The sequence below is a fragment of the Sipha flava genome, unplaced genomic scaffold (assembly GCF_003268045.1).
Source record: "Sipha flava isolate LNK unplaced genomic scaffold, YSA_version1 34_pilon_pilon, whole genome shotgun sequence".
Taxonomy (NCBI): domain Eukaryota; kingdom Metazoa; phylum Arthropoda; class Insecta; order Hemiptera; family Aphididae; genus Sipha; species Sipha flava.
In genome coordinates, this window is record NW_020273045.1 from 2889810 (window position 1) to 2908228 (window position 18419).

An 18419-nucleotide genomic window follows, 5' to 3' on the forward strand; every position below is an offset into this window, starting at 1 on the left:
AATAATAATAATAATAATAATAATAATAATAATAATAATAATAATAACAAAAAAAGATGACCATTTTAATAATGGCAACAATAATAACAATATAATAATACGAATAATGACAGTAATACTTAGTGGTAGATATACAATTTTTTTTATTAAAAAAAAATTACATTTTATATATTTTAAATGAAATAATAATTTATTAAATCTGTGTATCAATATACTATGCCAAAATAAATTAAATTTAATTACAATGACGATAAAATGTATTATTTATTTTTTATTTTTGCAGATATGAATTTTTTCAAACTTTTTATAATATCGTTAAGATGTATGTAAGTTAAAGGGTTTGGGTTACTACTTTTACCCATGAATATATAATATCTTTGGTGATCCTTTCACTATTTCTCATTGAAATAATTGCTTGTGTGTGTGTTTGCTATTAAATAATTATTTGTTTTTTTGATTATTAAGCAATGTATATTTTGAAACTGTTTTAATTGTTTAATTTTTTTAATTTATGACCAACGATAATATTTTATATCTTTGTTAATTTTTAAAAATATTCACAAAAAAAATATATATTATATTAATAATAATATTATAAATTAATTATTTTGGGTAATATTTAATGATAAAGCTTTCAAATTTGTGGGATATGGGGATAAATAGATTATATAATATTCTTTTTTTTGTTTATTTTAAAATATATTGAATCATACCAACTTAAAGTAATTTTGAAAGTAAGAGCGAAAATTGCAATAATTTTATGTTTTATATATATTTTTTAATTTTTGACAAATATAGATGATAAATTAGTATAATATAGTATACGAGACACGAACTTAAGTTGAACAACTTGTTAAATGTATGTAAAATAATCAGCAACATAGATCATTTTGTTTTCATTGTAATGATGGTCTGTAAGGAGAATTAATTTGGATTTTTGTTTTAAAAAATTAAGATATTCTATAATGGTTTGCTACCTTGTCGATGAAAAAATGAAGTTATGAAAATGGTTTTTCTTCTTACTTTAATCGCGTTAGGTTCTGATTTTATTAATTTAAACAAGTTTTTACTAATGTTTATTACAGAAAATATCCATAGGAGAAATTTTAGAATATTTGATTACCTAGCAAAAACAATATAGTTTGATTGCTGTATACAATAAATACATTATTGTTATTATTATACTTATAAAATTTTATGTTGTTATGTTTTTCTGTCATTGTTTGATTATGAAATATGAGTATACTAATCGAAAAGGCTAAGAAGAAATTAACTGTCATCTTATTTAATACTTTCTTAGTATCTAAGCGTGAAAATAAACAAAATATCTATAAACGTGCAGTACCTATAATACTTTGTTGTTTTTTATACAAGCGCTAATCTAATGAATGATTATATATTTATGCGTGTTATATAAGTGCAAAAATTAGTAATACTTTATCTTGTAAACGTTTAAACTTTAAAATAATAGATATTATTATTCATGAATTTGATGATTTTAACATTATTATTTAAATATTCTATGTGCTTGTATAACGCACTAATAAATTTATATAAGTTATAATACGAATATGTGATTATTAAATAGTTTTATTAATATTAAATGTTATAATATTCCTATTCTATTTTATTTTTCTATTACCTATGTTCTACTTTTTTTTTCATGTAATAATTTTGTATACACTTATTTAAATAATAATTGTGGGTTGAATAAATTTTAAAGTTTAGTTTTGTGATTAGTTTTACCTATACATGTAATTTTACGTGTACACATATTTATGGTGTATAAAAAATGTTAATTGTTTTAATATTTATTTATACAATTTATTGGAAAGATGAAAAAAAAATGTTTTTAATGTTTCTTGAAATATCATATTTTATAGTCAAAATAGTTGTATACGATTTATGCTCTTACAAAGAATTTCTGGTCAATATTATATTGCTTTAAAAATTAATTTAATTAATTTTTTTTAAATGAATGCACGAATTACTGTACAAAGAGTTGTTAATGTTTATACTCTACACTTTCAATGAAAAACTGTCGTCGTATTGTGTAGTTTCAGAATTTAGTTAACTATCTCTTATATTTAGCGAGGAGTAACAACGTTTTATGTTCTTAAATATTTTTAAAATATTTTTGTATACCCCTTAATGTCAAAATACAAAAGATCTTAATAATTAATCTAAAGAAATAACGAATTTCCATAAAAGATTTTGAGCAATAATTTTGACAAGAATGCCTCTGCAAAAACTGTACTATATTAAAACGGTTTAAAGTGGGACATTGTAATCGTAAAAGTTTTTTAATAATTTTTGTAAGTTTTATTTTTATTCAGGTCAGATGCAAACCAATAACTAATTTATTAACCACCATCAGCATAAATATATAGATAATATGTATCTACAATAAACATAGGTACATTTCGATTTTAGGGGAGACACAAATATTAATAATTTAGTAGGTACTAGTATTTTTCTAGGATCGATTTTTTTCATAAAATTATACAAAAAAAAAAAAAAAAATACAGTGATAAGTATTAGTAAGATTTTACAAACTTGATTTAAAATAGTAAAAATGATAATAGCAGCAAATGAATGGTAACACTTTAATCGTTAATTGTTGGGAATTAATAAAAAAAAAATGTCTTTACAATTACGGTACAATTACGAATATGACTTATTCTGATTTCAAATAATGCCCACAAATTATTAAATTTAAATAAAGTATGTTCAAAATATACTCTTAATTTGGTGATTGCTGGTTTTTTCTAGCGCGAATTTTTCGTTGAATTTTTCTATTATGATTCATTAACATCCTAATGTGAGCGATTACAGTGGATTTAAGGGATTTACGGTTGAAAATTTTTATATTCTCTTTCTCCATGGCTGTTATAATGATGCAAAAAGAATCTTTCACTTTAAATGAAACTGACATAATGAATTTAATACCGCGAAGTATTGAAGGAGGTATGTATTGTTTGTTTTGCATCTTGTTTATCTTCATGTCTCTTGCGATTTAAACCCTATCGCAATTATTTCAGTGTATAGTGATAATATAATTTTTTATATTTTAATCTTAAAACTATTTCTTAAAAATAACATGATATGTGATTATGTGATTCTTAATACATAGATTAAGAATAATATTTTTAAAACATTATATAATTTTTTGTAATCTGTTGACTAATATTGTATCAAAATTTTACTATATTATATAAAAGTATTTATCAATTATATATTATTTCGTTCTATGCAATTATAGATTTTAACTTTTTAAATAAAAAGTTTTTTTATATAAGTAATTTTTAGAAATTTTTTTTTTCTGTATTCATGATGTAGGTTCAGTGGCGTACATTCAATCTTGCTCTGGGGGGGTGTTTAACAAAAATAATCGTTATCTTTTTTTTTTCGTTGCACAGATAAATAACTGCTATAAATAGATATTATTTTATACACATTTTTACCAATTTACAGTTTACTTTTACATTACAGTAAATTAATAGCTATTGGAATATAAAAACAGCATAGTCAATAAAACTTTTCAAACACCTATTAATATAATTATTTAATTATTATAATATTTGTGTAGTTGTATATTTTAAGTTCAAAGCGTAATAATGAAACTATAAATATATTAAATGCTATCAATTATAAAACAATTTTATTTTATTTTTTTGGCCCTAGGGAGGGTTTGAACCCGGAAACCCTCCTGTATGTAAGCCACTGTGTAGGTTATATCAAGTAAGAAAATATTAAAGTATTTTTTTACCTATTTCTTCAATTATATTAGCTGTTAAGAGATTTTTTCAGTGAAACTAAGTTTAATCAACGTTTTTTCAAAATTTGAATTAATTGCACCGTAAGTATACGATTTTATTAAGGCTACAGGTATTGTCTCTACACACTATCTGCTATTGATTTATTATATTGTTAAAATTGAAATTAGAGTATGTCTATGTTTGAGATAGCAATTGTTTTTATTTAATCTATATATTGATTTATAAATATATTAATATACTATATTAGTCAACAGTTCCAGAAAATAATAAATATTTTGTTTTCAATATTTATGTTCATTTTAAACCATAACATTTTTTTAGCACATTTTTTGTTGAATTTTTAATTAAATGCCTAAAAACATGACGTATATTTTCTTTATTAATATTAAATGGATGAAAAACATAGTTGAAGAGTATTCCTATTATTATAATTAATTCCTATTTTTATAGTGTTAAAATACCATTTTAAGAATGTATTTTATTAATATTAGAAGTAATGTGTTGCACATTTTACTTCAAAAAATCATGACAGACACAACAATTAAGATGCTAGAAAATTAGATGTATAAATACTTGAGTAATTCATAATTGGAATTTTGTATACGAGTATTGTGATTTTTAACCATTTTATTGTATTTCCAGAATTGGTGGGTTATCAACAACTTTTTCAATAGCGAACCAAATCTAGTTTATTTTTTTTCACCATGATATTTTTATTCTTAATTCATGGAAGTGTGACATTTTTTCAGTACGATAATTTATTTAGAATCAAATTCTAAATTTAAATAATACAGTACCACATATATACTTTAAGGTGAAAAAGTTAATTACTTTTTAAATTCAGTTGAGTAAAGTTAAAATGAATTAATAAGAAAAAGTTATTTTAATTTTTGATTAACTTGGTTAAGTTAAATATTCATACATATTTGTTTAAACATATTACTTAGTTAAATAAAATATATTATTTTAAGTTCATTATTAAAACAAACAGTTAATAATATTATTTCCATTTAATTAATTTGAACTATGACTAATTCATGACAAATATTAACTAAAATATATTTTATATAAAAACGAAATCAGTTAAAATGTAATAAAATAAGAATGTAAACAAAATTAATGAACTTAAATATTTTATATGAAAATTTCATATGCTCGTTAAATAAAAAACTATAATATTAAGGAAGTAGTTAAATTGATAGAATCTCTAAAGTAACTAGTTAAGTTTTAAAATTTAATATTAAATTAATTTTAAACTAAAACTTTTTAATGCTCATTTTTTAATAATGTACTAGATAAAAATAATCTTAAAAAATATAGAGAATTACTCTTTTGACCAGTTAACCAAAGTCGTATAGTTAATTTTGAATTAAGCCAAAACATCAAGTCTATAGCTCAGCATGAATTCCCTATAAATTTGATGGCTTTAAGAATTCTATAATTCTAGTAAAAACTAAAAACAGTTAAAATTGAATAAAAGTATAAATAAAAATTATTTATATATATAAATATAAATGTGAAATGGAAATTTTTGTCACGCATGTTATCTATCAAAAACCACTCATCCGATTATCTTGATTCTTATTATTAATGAAAGAAGAGTACATCGTGAAGTAGGTTTTAAGCTTAATTTCAATTTTATAAGTTCATTAACAATTGAGTAATTAATTATTATAAATTATGGTGTAATACGCGCTTTAGATCAATAGATAGCGCATCACTAGATTAGTAGCGGTGGCAACGATGAATTTATAAATATAACCATTGATTATAGAATAGAGATCTATTCTATAATCAATGATATAACGACTATATTTTCCTTGGTCACGGAATCACGCATGAACTCTTCGACAGATTTCGCTAACTATTTTTTATTTGTATTTTTTATTGTTGGATGTTTTTTATGAAAGGAAAAATTTAAGAAAATTGCATGAAATACTAATTTTTAATTGAAATAAACGTGTAAATTGTATACCTATATATGATTACACATTTTACACGGTTGCCAGCGGGTTTCCTGTAACCTGTTACATGACCTTTTTGTCCGTCGAATTATGTGTTTGATTGCACCGGTTTTCGTTTGCTCATTATTAATAATAATATTATTTAATAAAAATTATTATTAATATATTAATAATAATATTATTAATAATTAATAATAATTATTAATAATTATTAATACTATTAATAATTTTGACCTTTTTCGTAAGACATTTGCGCATCGTTCAATTTTTGGGTTATACATCGTTTACCGATTTACCGGTTAAAAGATCATACATCATTTGCGCATCAATATTATTTAACAATAGAACTGAAAAAATGTGTATATATTACCCAGTGGCGTAGGTAAGGGGGAGGTTTGGGGGATTCGAATCTCAATTGATAAATAATTAATAATCGTGATCAGAAAAAAATTGTATGCATGTACTACTAACAAAAAAAAAAGTTCACTGCCGATGTAAATATATTTATTTTTTCATGTCCGCTTACTAATTCTTTAAAGTTGAAACCCCTTCCGTTAATAATCTATACCTACGCCTCTGACACTATATACCCAAAAGCTTAAGTGGTCTTCTAAATTAAAGCTTAAAATTCACAATTCAATTTTCAAATATTATATAGATATTTCCCCAAATTTATCCAGGTATTTAGGTGAGGTCAGAGCTGGTTTAAGTGGGGCTTGGGGGACTATAGTTCGGGCCGCAATTTAAAAATGGCCACAATGTGCTGACTAGTTTTTATTCATATAAAATGGTATCAAATTAATACAATTTTATTATAATTTTCAAATTTTTTATGATATGGAAATGCACTTCAATACTTTATTACCGACACATAATTATAGTGGTAATCGAACGTGCTCTCCAAATCGCTGATGTGAAAAAAATAACCGTTCGATGAACGACACACTAATGTCTCCAATCTATTAACATTATATATTTTTGAGTAATACGATGGCCTCTTAATATTATGATATAAATTGTTTATAAACAACATGCACTTTCGTAATTAGACCACAGTACTGATTATGTTAGCGTAGACGGTAGTCGTTCGAGTGAGATTTTTGGCTGTTTTAATTATTATATATGTAAGATTCAGTTTAAAAAAGTTATATGATTATTTAAATGATCTTATAACTATGAATTCATAATCATATCCCTCCGAAAACATGAATCTGGTGTTTCAAAACGAAGAGCCCAGAAAATTAGAAATGAGTATGAAGCTAAAATTTTTAAATTGTCAAATTTCTTTTAGCCCATTGAAAATCTTGTATTGGGCCGAAAATGACTGAAGTTGTCAAAGGAATTATTACAACCACTAATGAATCACTTACACAAGCATTGAAGAATCACTTGATACTGTTCGATATTTTAAATATAATTTAATTAGTTTAAAATATTTGATTATTACCTATTTTTAAATGAATAAATAAAATAATAATGGTCCAAAATAAATTGAACATTGTTATAAGGATATTAGTATATGCTAAACGGCACAGTAAGACGTGATAGACATGGCTATATTTATTATTTACCTATTACAATATATAACAAATTATTATTTCAACCGTTATTTCAGGTTATTTATACTTAAAAACGCATAGGTTCTACGGTAATACCCTAAAGGAGTTGAACACTCGCAATTTTCTCAACGGGAAACGTCAGGTATTACTCATTAATCAACGCTACATCTAAAAACTATATGACTTAAAATTTGACATGGTGGTCTCTCCATTATTTAATACATGCATTAAGAAGGTATTTTAAAAATATTGGAACCGGCAAATACAGTAATTCAGCGTACTACCAAAACTACTATAACGATTCATTTGAACTTTCGTTTTATTTTTTTTATAACCATTAACAGTTACACATCAAACTTGGCTTTAAATAGTGTAAGGTAATCCATTAAAGCCAAGTTCCGTGCAAAGCCGAGTAATTTAGCTAGTATAAATATAAAATAAGAAATTATTAAATCAAAGTATTTTGGTATTGTCTTTAATTCAACTCCAGATCTTGCCTATATTGATCAGCTATTGATTAACATACGTTATTGTTTGAATGGTGCAGTGAATGAATAGTTTATTGGCTCTGTCTCTTTTCATAGTCATACTGATGAAACTCTATCTGTGACTGTTCTAGAATTTCTTAAACGAAATGATATTGATATTGTCAACTATCGAGCGCAAACTTTTGATAATGCTGCCAACATGTCTGAGTGATATCGTGGACTATAAGCTCAAATTAAAAAACTAAATGACTTAGCATTTTATGTCCAATGTAATGCTAATTCTTTGAATTTAATTGGAGATAGCAGTACAAAAGAACAGGCGTGTACTGGGTCCATTTTCCTTACCGGGAAACTGGATATAATTAGAGTCCACTTAACTGCAGTTACCATCGAGGAAAATTGTTTCAAAATCTATTTTACCACAGTTATTCGAATAAAGAAGAGAAAAAGTTAGAAATAGTTTAATAAATGCCAAATATATTTAATTTACAACTGATAGTTAGGACTTCCGTAAATAATCATAGTTTTATTGGTGTCACTGTACACTTTATAGATCTAGAAGTGAGTGTTTTAAAATCATTTTTACTTAGATGTTTTAACGTAGTAGAATCCCATACAGATGTAAATTTGTCATTATTTTTAAATAATTGTTTCAAAGAATGAGATATAATAAAAAAAGTAAAAATTACTCTGAGGGACAATGCTGTGAATACAACATCGGCACTAATAAAAATTGGTGCCATATCTCTGTTTAGCGCCCATATTAAATCTAATTCCACAATGTGGATTAGATGAAATAAAAAAACAATCACAAAATAATAAAAACCGCCGTTGAGTATTTTCAACGAAGTACGAAATCAAAATCAATTATGAAACTTAAAAATGCATAAAAACAAATGGGGTACCCGGAATCAAAGTTAATTCAAGACGTTTATACGCGGTGGAACTCCACGTATGACATGTTTCAATGGTGTATCAATATTAAAGAACCTCTTACGAGTACAATTGCAATAACAGATAATATAGATAATTTAGTACACGACGAACGAATGAAACACTACTGTGCGGTATTTAAACCGTTTTAAGAAGTAACTATCGAACTAAGTACAGAAAATGGCATTTCAATTTCAAAAGTAATAATTTTAATAAATGCGTTACATTCACATATAAAAATAAAGAAAAAGAACAAAACTTACCAAATGCTATTCATTTGATGGTTTCAAAAATGGTAATGAAACCAATTTTAAATTTGAAAATATTGACAATCAGCCTGTTTTAACAGAAGCAATCATTTTAGACCCACGTTTTTAAAAAAAAAGCGTTTAATAATCTGTATATATATATAAAAAAAAACATATGAAAAGATAATACAGAGTTGCAAAAATTATTCATTTAAATCAGAGTCCAATATGAGAAAATGAGAAAAACATACCGACCGATCGTGAAAATGAAACTTCTGAAATTTAGCAATAGTTTAACTCTCAGGTATCTATTAAACTGATATAAAAATGTTAAGTAAAATTAAAACATATAGTTAGAGATTTATTTTAAATTATATTATCATTGATATTTGTTTTATAATGTTTATATAATTAGTTTACAATTCGTAGTTGTCAACTTCAATTTCAGTTAACACGCCAACATCTGATGCTGTTGTTGAGTTAGATAGATATTTAAACAAATCTATATTAGACCGAAAATCAGATCTTCTTAAATGGAGGAATGACAGAAAAAATAATTATTCAAATTTATTTGATTTAATGTTACTGCGTTTGTGTGTACCATCAAAATCAGATTGAAAGGACCTTTTTAAAATCTGGCTAAATAATTTCCGAAAAACGTAATAGATTATCAACTAAAACACGAAAATGTTAATATTTTTAAATAGTAATTATTAAATACTGTTGCCATACGAATAAATAAATTTAATTCTATTATTTTATTTTTTATTTTTATCCCTATAATTATTTTAGAATTAGGCAAATATATTGATTAATTCCGTGTACAGTGTAAAAGACACTGTACAGCTAATACTTAAATGCTAGGCTAGTAAGGCGAGAAGTATTCGTTCCAACACCATTTCAAAACGACAAAACTCGTACTTGTATTACAACGTAAATAAATTGTCCACCATGTGGTTGATCGGTTTATGTTCTTCTGTAGTAATGTGCGTACGAAACGTATTCGTTCCTAAATATCCATTATGAACGAGTAATCGAGTACACTTGAATACTTTATCGTTCTGTGTGGAATCGTAAACGAATTCGATTACAAGTAAAACAATTAGTTAATTAAGTAATTACAACTAAAAAAATTGTACCGATGTAATGAGTATTTTGGAATCGGTATTTTCATAGGTGTAAACTGGAAGGAGGTAAGGGAGGCATTACTCCCTAGAATAAATTAGGAGGGGCAGTGCCCCCTCTGATATTTAATATACCTTGTTTTAAAATAAGTACAAAACAGCTGGTTATAGCTATTACTATACAATTTTTATTTTAATAAATTTTCAATTTTCGAATATCTAAACATAATGTTAGAAAATTAATAATTTTATATAATAATATGCAGGTAGTAAAGCGGCGTTTAGCCGTGGACACCCTTTTCGTTAGATATGTTATTATATATTTGCCCCCTCCCCTAATAAATTTCCAAGTTACGCCCATGGGTACTTTATTGTAACTGTACTGATTGGAACAATTCCATAAAAGGAATGATAATTCCCATTACTAGAATGAATGACTAATGGGATACTAAAACACAATGTACTTATTTACGATTTCCTTGTATTACATTTTACAATAACAGAACTGAAATACTAAATGTAATTGATATTTGTAGATTATAACAATTTTTGTAGTTGATAACACCAACTGTTGCTTTAAAGTCGAGCAACGTGCTTCGATGAGTCCGCATTACTGTTGTCGATTCGATTCTGTTTCACCCGTATCGATTTGATTCGGGTTGTATTCGATTCAATCCGACATGGTTCAAAAGCGGGCGACACGTACACATTCCATAATGCCGATCGACATCATTCGGCATAGTGTGGACGCGACTTAATGAATAACGTAAAAACTTGTCCTCTAGTTACTGAGACTCAGTGGCGTATTTAAGGGGAAAAGTGCTCTCAAGGCCCAGGCCCATAGTGAAATTTCAGATTCAATTAAAAATTTTTTATGCATATTGCTAAATTATATAATTATATATTTATACCATATGATACCATGGCCCGTACCTACTATTATTGTTGTTGTTCTATGCTAGTATGTTGTTTTTGAGGTAAAAATGCATGTTACTGACTGATACCATGGTCCATAATTGCAATTACCAATCAAAATACGAATAAACTATGAAAAGACACGACAAATAAAGCTAAATTTACATCACGGACTAGATATCCTAGCAACCGTAGTCTGTGGCTTACAACGAGAGGATTGCGACAGCAACGTGAGCTAGTTTTTCGGAGCAGTTATCATGGCTGAAATTAACGATAGTTTCATTATCATCCTGTGTTTGTTATTACTAAATATAATATAAAATCTATCAATATGATAAACAATTTAAATTCTGACGTTATTAGCTCTATTAATATTTACAGTGAATTAGAATATTCGTTATTTTTCAATTTACCTTATGTTTATGCAATGTCATCAGATAAGGAGACGGGGGAAATTGACCTCTCGGATATAAGGAGACAAAACTATAATTTGGAAAATAATGAAAAATAGTTACTGTGCCACTGGTCTTGATATTCTCTCAAATGTATACAGTACAATAAATTCTATGCATTTTGAGTCCTCAATTTTTCTAAGCTGAGGCCTCTTGTCAGTGCTGACCATCCCCAGTCCCACTTCTAGTTGCGGCACAGCTTGGATGCTGGAATAGTTATAAATCTTTTTTAACATAATGTTTTTATTGTGTTATAAGCCCAGAACATTAAGTTTAGTGTCGTATATAGAAAAAATCAGTTACGTAATATAATATTATTATATATACTATATTATAATATAATATAATAATGTAGTAATACAGAAATAATATTTTATCAGTTTATCTCTGGCATTCACGCAGTAAGGTTTGCGTTCTCTTGATAGTGTTTTTGTTATTACAGTTTTCTATAATTAAAATTAAATATTAATTCATAGCTATGTCATCTACAAATACTCAAAATTATTTCATTTGTTCTATCATGTTCGTTGAACTAGGTACGCCCGTTAAATGTGATGGATGCAATTTAGTATTTCATATTGCATGCACCGGTCTATCAGTGGGCGAAATAAAATGTCTTTCTCTAAAAACCTGTAATTTAAAATTCTTTTGCGAATCCTGCAATAATGGATTACGTGATATTCCAGAGTTGAAAATTTTAATAAACCGTTTGCTAAGTGAAGTTAATGAACTCAAAAATCAAAAAAATAATACTAAAAATGTTTCACATTGTTCCGAAGAATTCATCATTAATGAGATCGGCGAACGTAATATAAGAGCTTCCAATCTAATATTATACAACATTATCGAGTCTAACTTAGATAACACCGTTGACAAAACTTTCCACGACCATAATGTTGTAGATAACCTTATCGATTCAATTATTAGCGGTGATAAAATTATTAAATCGAAAAAATTATTACGTTTGGGTATCCGTGGTCGTGATAAACCTCGTCCAATTAAAGCGATTTTTAGCTCATCAGCTGATGTCTTCGAAATATTAAAATCAAAGAAAAAATTATTTTCACTTTATCCGTCTTCCAATATTGGTATCAGCTCAGACCGTATATTACATCGAAGAAACTTATGAAAAAAAATTCGTGAAGAGCTGGAGTTTCGTAGATCAAGTGAAGGGGGAAGCGAATTAATCATCAGATACGTAAGAGGTACTCCAACTATAGTCTCCAGGAATGATCGTCCTAATAATCGTGTTGAAAATTTTTTTTAATTAATATGTTTTACCCCCTCAGGGGAGCACTAAGAGTGCGACGGATATGGCGAACCAGGGGCCTCAAGCTCTGAACTGAACTAACTTTAATTAGTTGGTTCATTTCTCCCTACTCTGATCTTAATTGGTTGGAGTAGACTGGTCCTCCAGATTGGGGGTTTAGCGCAGGGCTAACAACCCTGCCTGGTAAAAAATCTTCTGTTCAGGATCTAATAAACATATACATGCCTCGGATACGTGGAACTTTGGATAATAAGACTGGAAATCGGAAAAATGGCTTATTGTTTGGGACATGGAACGTATGTACTCTTTTCAAACCTGGAGCGGCCCAAAACATTGTTAAAGAAATCGATAAATACAAGTTAAAAATAGATGCTCTACAAGAAATTAGATGAAATGATATTGGAACCTTAAATATACAAGAAACAACTATACTTTATGGTAAATGAATGAACAACGCCAGTTTGGAACTGGTTTTGCGGTACACAAAAGCTTAATACCAAATATAAGGGAATTCAAAGTTATCAATCCAAGAATCTCATTGTTGACAATGAAAGCGCATTTCTTCGACATAACTTTCATAAATGTGCATGCACCTTCCGAAGATAAGCCGCAGGAAGAGAAGGATGGTTTTTATGTGTGCTTGGACATAACATTAAACCTAACCTCAATACAGAATAAAAATAGTCTTAGGTGACCTAAACCCAAAAATTGGTAAAGAGGCTGTATTCAGACCAATAATTGGTAGTCACAGCCTGCACGAAACTACAAATGATAATGGATTAAGACTTATCGATTTTGCATGTGGAAATGATCTTGTAGTGAAAAGTACAATGTTTCCTCATAAAAATATTTATAAGGAAACATGGATGTCACCTGATGGAAGGTATGTCAACCAAATCGACCATATTCTAGTGAGCGCTAGATTCAAAAACTGTATTCAAGACATAAGAACGATAAGAGGAGCCGATGGTGATTCGGATCACTATCTGGTTAAAGGAAAAATGAAAGCCAAAATAAAAAAGGTTACTCGGAAAAAAGAAACAGTGGTAGACAAATATGACACAGCTAAACTAAACAATGTGAATACAAGTGAAAAATTCAAGTATCTGATGTCGGAAAAAATCAGAAGGATAGATAAAGGTATAAATGACTCAATTGATGCAAAATGGAAGAAAATTAATGATACTATAATTAGTGACAGAGTCAGAAATCGGAAAATTAAAAGCTGTAAGAAAACCATGGTTCAACGATATGTGCGAAGATGCTCTAAATCGGAGAAAAGAAGCTAGAAACCAGTGGCTCAATGATTAACATAATATAGAAAAAGAAATTGTGTATAAAGAATGTCAAAAAAGCGCAAGTAGAGTATTTAGAAATGAAAAACGAAAATATTAAGGTTAAAAAACCAAAAATCTCCCGGAGAAGATGGGATTCAGGGAGACATATTAAAAAAATTAGATGAGGAAACAGTATCAATAATACATAGTATTATTGAAATGGTATGGCAGGAGGAAAGACTCCCGGAGGAGTGGAATTTAATAATTACTATAAATAAAAATATTAACTGCGAATTATTAACTGTTTCTTCTGTAGTTGGAATCGAACAAACATTTTTGAAATTTACAGTCAACAATATAAAAATTATTATAAGTTGTGTTTATATACCATCAAATGCATCTTTTGATTTATATTCAAATCACTGTGATATAATTGAGTCTATTCATTTTAAATTTTCTGAACATTATTTTGTAATAGTTAGTGATTTTAATTTAAGTAATTTTAACTGGTCTGTTGATCCAAATATACAAAATCATAGATCTGGTGGCATCATATTTAATAGTTATATAAATTTTTTGAATCTAAAATAATGTAATATTATTAAAAATCGTCTTGGTCGAACACTCGATTGCTTAATGCTTAGTGAGGACGCTGAACTTACGTTTATCTCTCATTCGGTCAATTCTCTAGTGCATACAATTGATGAATATCATCCTCCCTTAGACTTGATAATTAAATTTAAATATTCCTCAGTAAGTGATTCTTATGAGTCACTGTATATTTTCAATTTTAAAAAATGTAATTTCAATGATATATTTTGTTTTTCTTTCCATTATTGATTTTTATTTAAATTTTAACAAGGACCTGTCACTCGATGCAATAGTTGATACTTTTTACGAAATTATTTATCACTTATTTAATTTATTTATTCCAAAAACTAAAATTTACTCAACTAATAATTACTCCCCTGTATAGGCAAATCCAGAGCTCAGAAATCTTATAATTAAAAAGAAATGTGCCCATAAAATATATATACTATATTCTTCTCCTGCCAATTATATAGAATTTTCTGAGCTTCGGAAAAAATGTAAACAATTAATTAAAATCTGTCACAATCAATTCATTTCGGATGAAGAAAATAGTTTACAAATAAATATAAAACCTTTTTGGAAGTATGTAAATTCTATAAAAAAAACGAAAACTTATATCCCGGACTGTATGAAATATAATAATGAAACTTCAACCAATACCTCTGAATCGGTTAAATTATTTGCAGATTATTTTTCCTGTGTCTATGAAAAAAGCCTTTTGAGCTCTGATGTAATGTTATCCACTCTTTCTTCAAATATTAATCATATTAATTTAAGCTCTTGGTCTATTGGTCCAGATGAAATTTATGATTATTTATTTTCTTTAGATCTGCATGCAAGGATAGGACCCGATGGTACACCATCAGTGTTTTTAAAACAGTGTTGTTCTGTACTTTTAAAACCACTATATTTTATCTTCGATAAATCACTGAACCCGAGTTATTTTCCAGATTCTTGGAAAAAATCGTTTGTGACCCCAATTCATATGACAGGAGATAATAATATTACTAATTATAGACCAATTTCAAAACTGCTTATTATTCTCAAAATATTTGAAGCCTTAATAACTAAAAAATTATCCATAATTGTTTCTCCTTTCATCTGTAATAACCAACATGGGTTCAGACCAAAAATGTCAATTTCCACTAATATTCTACTTTACCAGTCCAAAATACTTAAAGCCTTAAATGATCATGTCCAAATAGATTCAATCTATACTGACTTTCAAAAAGCTTTTGATAAGATCCAATATCACTTACTTCTTAAGAAAATATCTACATTTGGAATTCATGGAAATATCTTAAATTGGTCCTATTTAATTTGTCGAACTCAAGCGATGAAAGTGTCACATTGTGCCTCCACTTACTTCTCAGTTAGTTCTGGTGTACCACAGAGTTCCCATTTAGGTCCCCTTTTATTTTTAATTTTTATCAATGATTTACTCTCTATTTTTTGATAACACGGTCGATATACTGTAATTTGCTGATAACGCGAAAATTTTTTCTACGATTTATTCTCCGTCAGATCCATTAAAATTGCAAGCAAACTTGAATAAATTTGTAACTTGGAGTCACCAAAATAGTTTATCGTTAAATGTCAAAAAATCTAATGTTATTATTTTTTCACGCTCCGAAAATCCCATTAGTTTTTAATACAACATTGATAATTGTTCCGTCACAAGAATTACTTCAATTAGAGACCTAGGGATTACTATTGATTGCATTTTGTCCTTCACTTCTCATATAAATTCTATAGCTAAAAAGGCCTTTAAGATGCTTGGTTTTATCAACCGAAATACAACTAACTTTAAAAATATGAATGCATTGAAAACATTGTTTTTTTCGCTTGTTAGATCTCATCTTGAGTTTGGTTCGACAGTCTAGTCACCTAATTATATCACATTTATTGATCTTATTGAAAATGTACAACATAAATTCTTAAAATTATTGAGTTACAAATTAAATATTCCATTTATTTCAAATAACATGTATAATATGCTAATAAATGAATTGGGCCTTATATCTTGTGAGGTAAGAAGAAAAGTTGTAGATATAATGTTTATTTATGTTGAATGGTCATATTTTTTCTGCTTTCTATGATAAAGTTTAATATAAAAAATTACCGATTAAGAAATTCAAACTTATTTCATGTACCGTTTTACAAAAATAATTATAGCTCCACTTGTTTCTTCCCTAGAGCATTAAAACTAGCAAATTTTATTACTGATCATGTACATTTTTTCTTTATGTTACGTATTATTTTTAATAGAAATGTATATTTTACTTTAAACTTAGTTGAAAATTAATAACCATTACTATGTTATTATTAATTTAGTGTTGTTTCTTGTTACTATTATCATTTACCATTGTCTAATTATTATTATTTTGCAATTGATTTTCATTATTATTGTTTTAATTTTAGTTCTTACTGTAAAATACTTAAAATGTAAACCTGATATTGCTCACACAAAAAGGTTATTACTCGTTTATCACAAATAAATAATAAATTAATAAATATTTACCTATTTGATATCATATATTAGTGATAACAAACACAGGATGATAATGAATATCAATAATTTTAGCTATGATAACTGCTCCGAAAAAACTAGCTCACGTTCCTGTCGCGATCCTCTAGTGGTTTACATAGTACCTTGATACCGCATTCTATTTTTAGAAATGGATTTCTGTTTACTATTGTATTTATATTATTGTAAAATGTTATCAATTTATCACGGGTTGCTAGGAATTGTTTCGTCGATTGTCTATACTCGATTGATTTAGGCCAATCGCACACCAAAAGGGCAAAACTGTGTTAGACAGTGTTAGTCATTTTTGTGTTAGTCAACTAAAAACAATTTGTTTTTATCAAGTGTACATTACCTACCTAGAAAAAACAAAAATCAATTGTCATCATGTCATCTGATGGAATTGTTGCAATTTGCATGTGGTACACATAACAAAATTAAGAACAGAATTATAAAAAAGAAAAAATTATGGATTCATCCGTTAAATAAAAACTTGGTCCTTGTCTCCAAAATCATAAATGGTTGGTCACATTTCCAGTAAAATTACTAGTATTTCCCTATCACAAACTATATAAGTGTATAAAAATTATTATTAAAAATATATACGAAGTACAAAATACACATGAATAATAAAGTAATTCTTTCTTGTCTAGTTGTGAATAACGAAAAATGTGGACACTCAAACAGTATTAGTCATGACTAGGGCTAGGGACTTATAGGAGTTTGCATATTTTTCAATAATCATTCTAAACATAGCTAAGTGATATAAAAATGCGTTTCATTGTACTAGGAATTTAAAGAAATCATTTTTATCTTGCATATTTTGCATATTCAGCTGTTTTTTCCCTATAAGAGCATATTTTGTTATACTTCTATTTAAAAAGCATATTTCACACATTTTATTAAAATTAAGACAATATTCGGCAGAAAACAATATTTTATACATATGTATTATACAACATTTAATATGAATTTTCTAGAAATTGGAAAAAATAGATAAAAATAAATATAAATTATTATTTAATCTATACCATGTGTGTGTACTGTATTTTTCCAATTATTTGTGTGTTGTTAGTGTGTGTTGGTCGATAATAAAACGCCGAATACGGTCAGTTGATGTCAATTCGTTTATTCGTTTGAATCATGTGTTTTCGTCTTGCATTAGTATAGTTCGTCTGTTCGTATAGTTTTTTATTTTGAAGATTAAATTAAAAATGCTTAAAGTAAAAAAAAATACATGTAGTCGCCTACAGTCATATGTTTCAGAATTCGGTAGTTCTGTGTTTTTAATT

General features: G+C 27.2%; 1 protein-coding gene across 1 annotated transcript; it reads left to right on the plus strand.

The window, feature by feature from the left end:
* The first annotated feature begins 13174 nt into the window (after positions 1-13174).
* LOC112687463 (craniofacial development protein 2-like) lies at positions 13175-14021 on the plus strand. Its single transcript, XM_025560184.1, has 2 exons — positions 13175-13358; positions 13417-14021. The coding sequence occupies exons 1-2, from the start codon at positions 13175-13177 to the stop codon at positions 14019-14021; spliced, it is 789 nt and encodes a 262-aa protein (XP_025415969.1).
* The last annotated feature ends 4398 nt before the right edge of the window (positions 14022-18419 follow it).

Excerpts from the sequence above, each read along its gene's own strand:
- LOC112687463 (XM_025560184.1), top strand. The coding sequence starts at position 13,175 with ATGAATGAACAACGCCAGTTTGGAACTGGTTTTGCGGTACACAAAAGC. Across the intron at positions 13,359-13,416 it reads GCCGCAGGAAGAGAAGGATG|TCTTAGGTGACCTAAACCCA; the intron begins GTTTTTATGTGT and ends GAATAAAAATAG.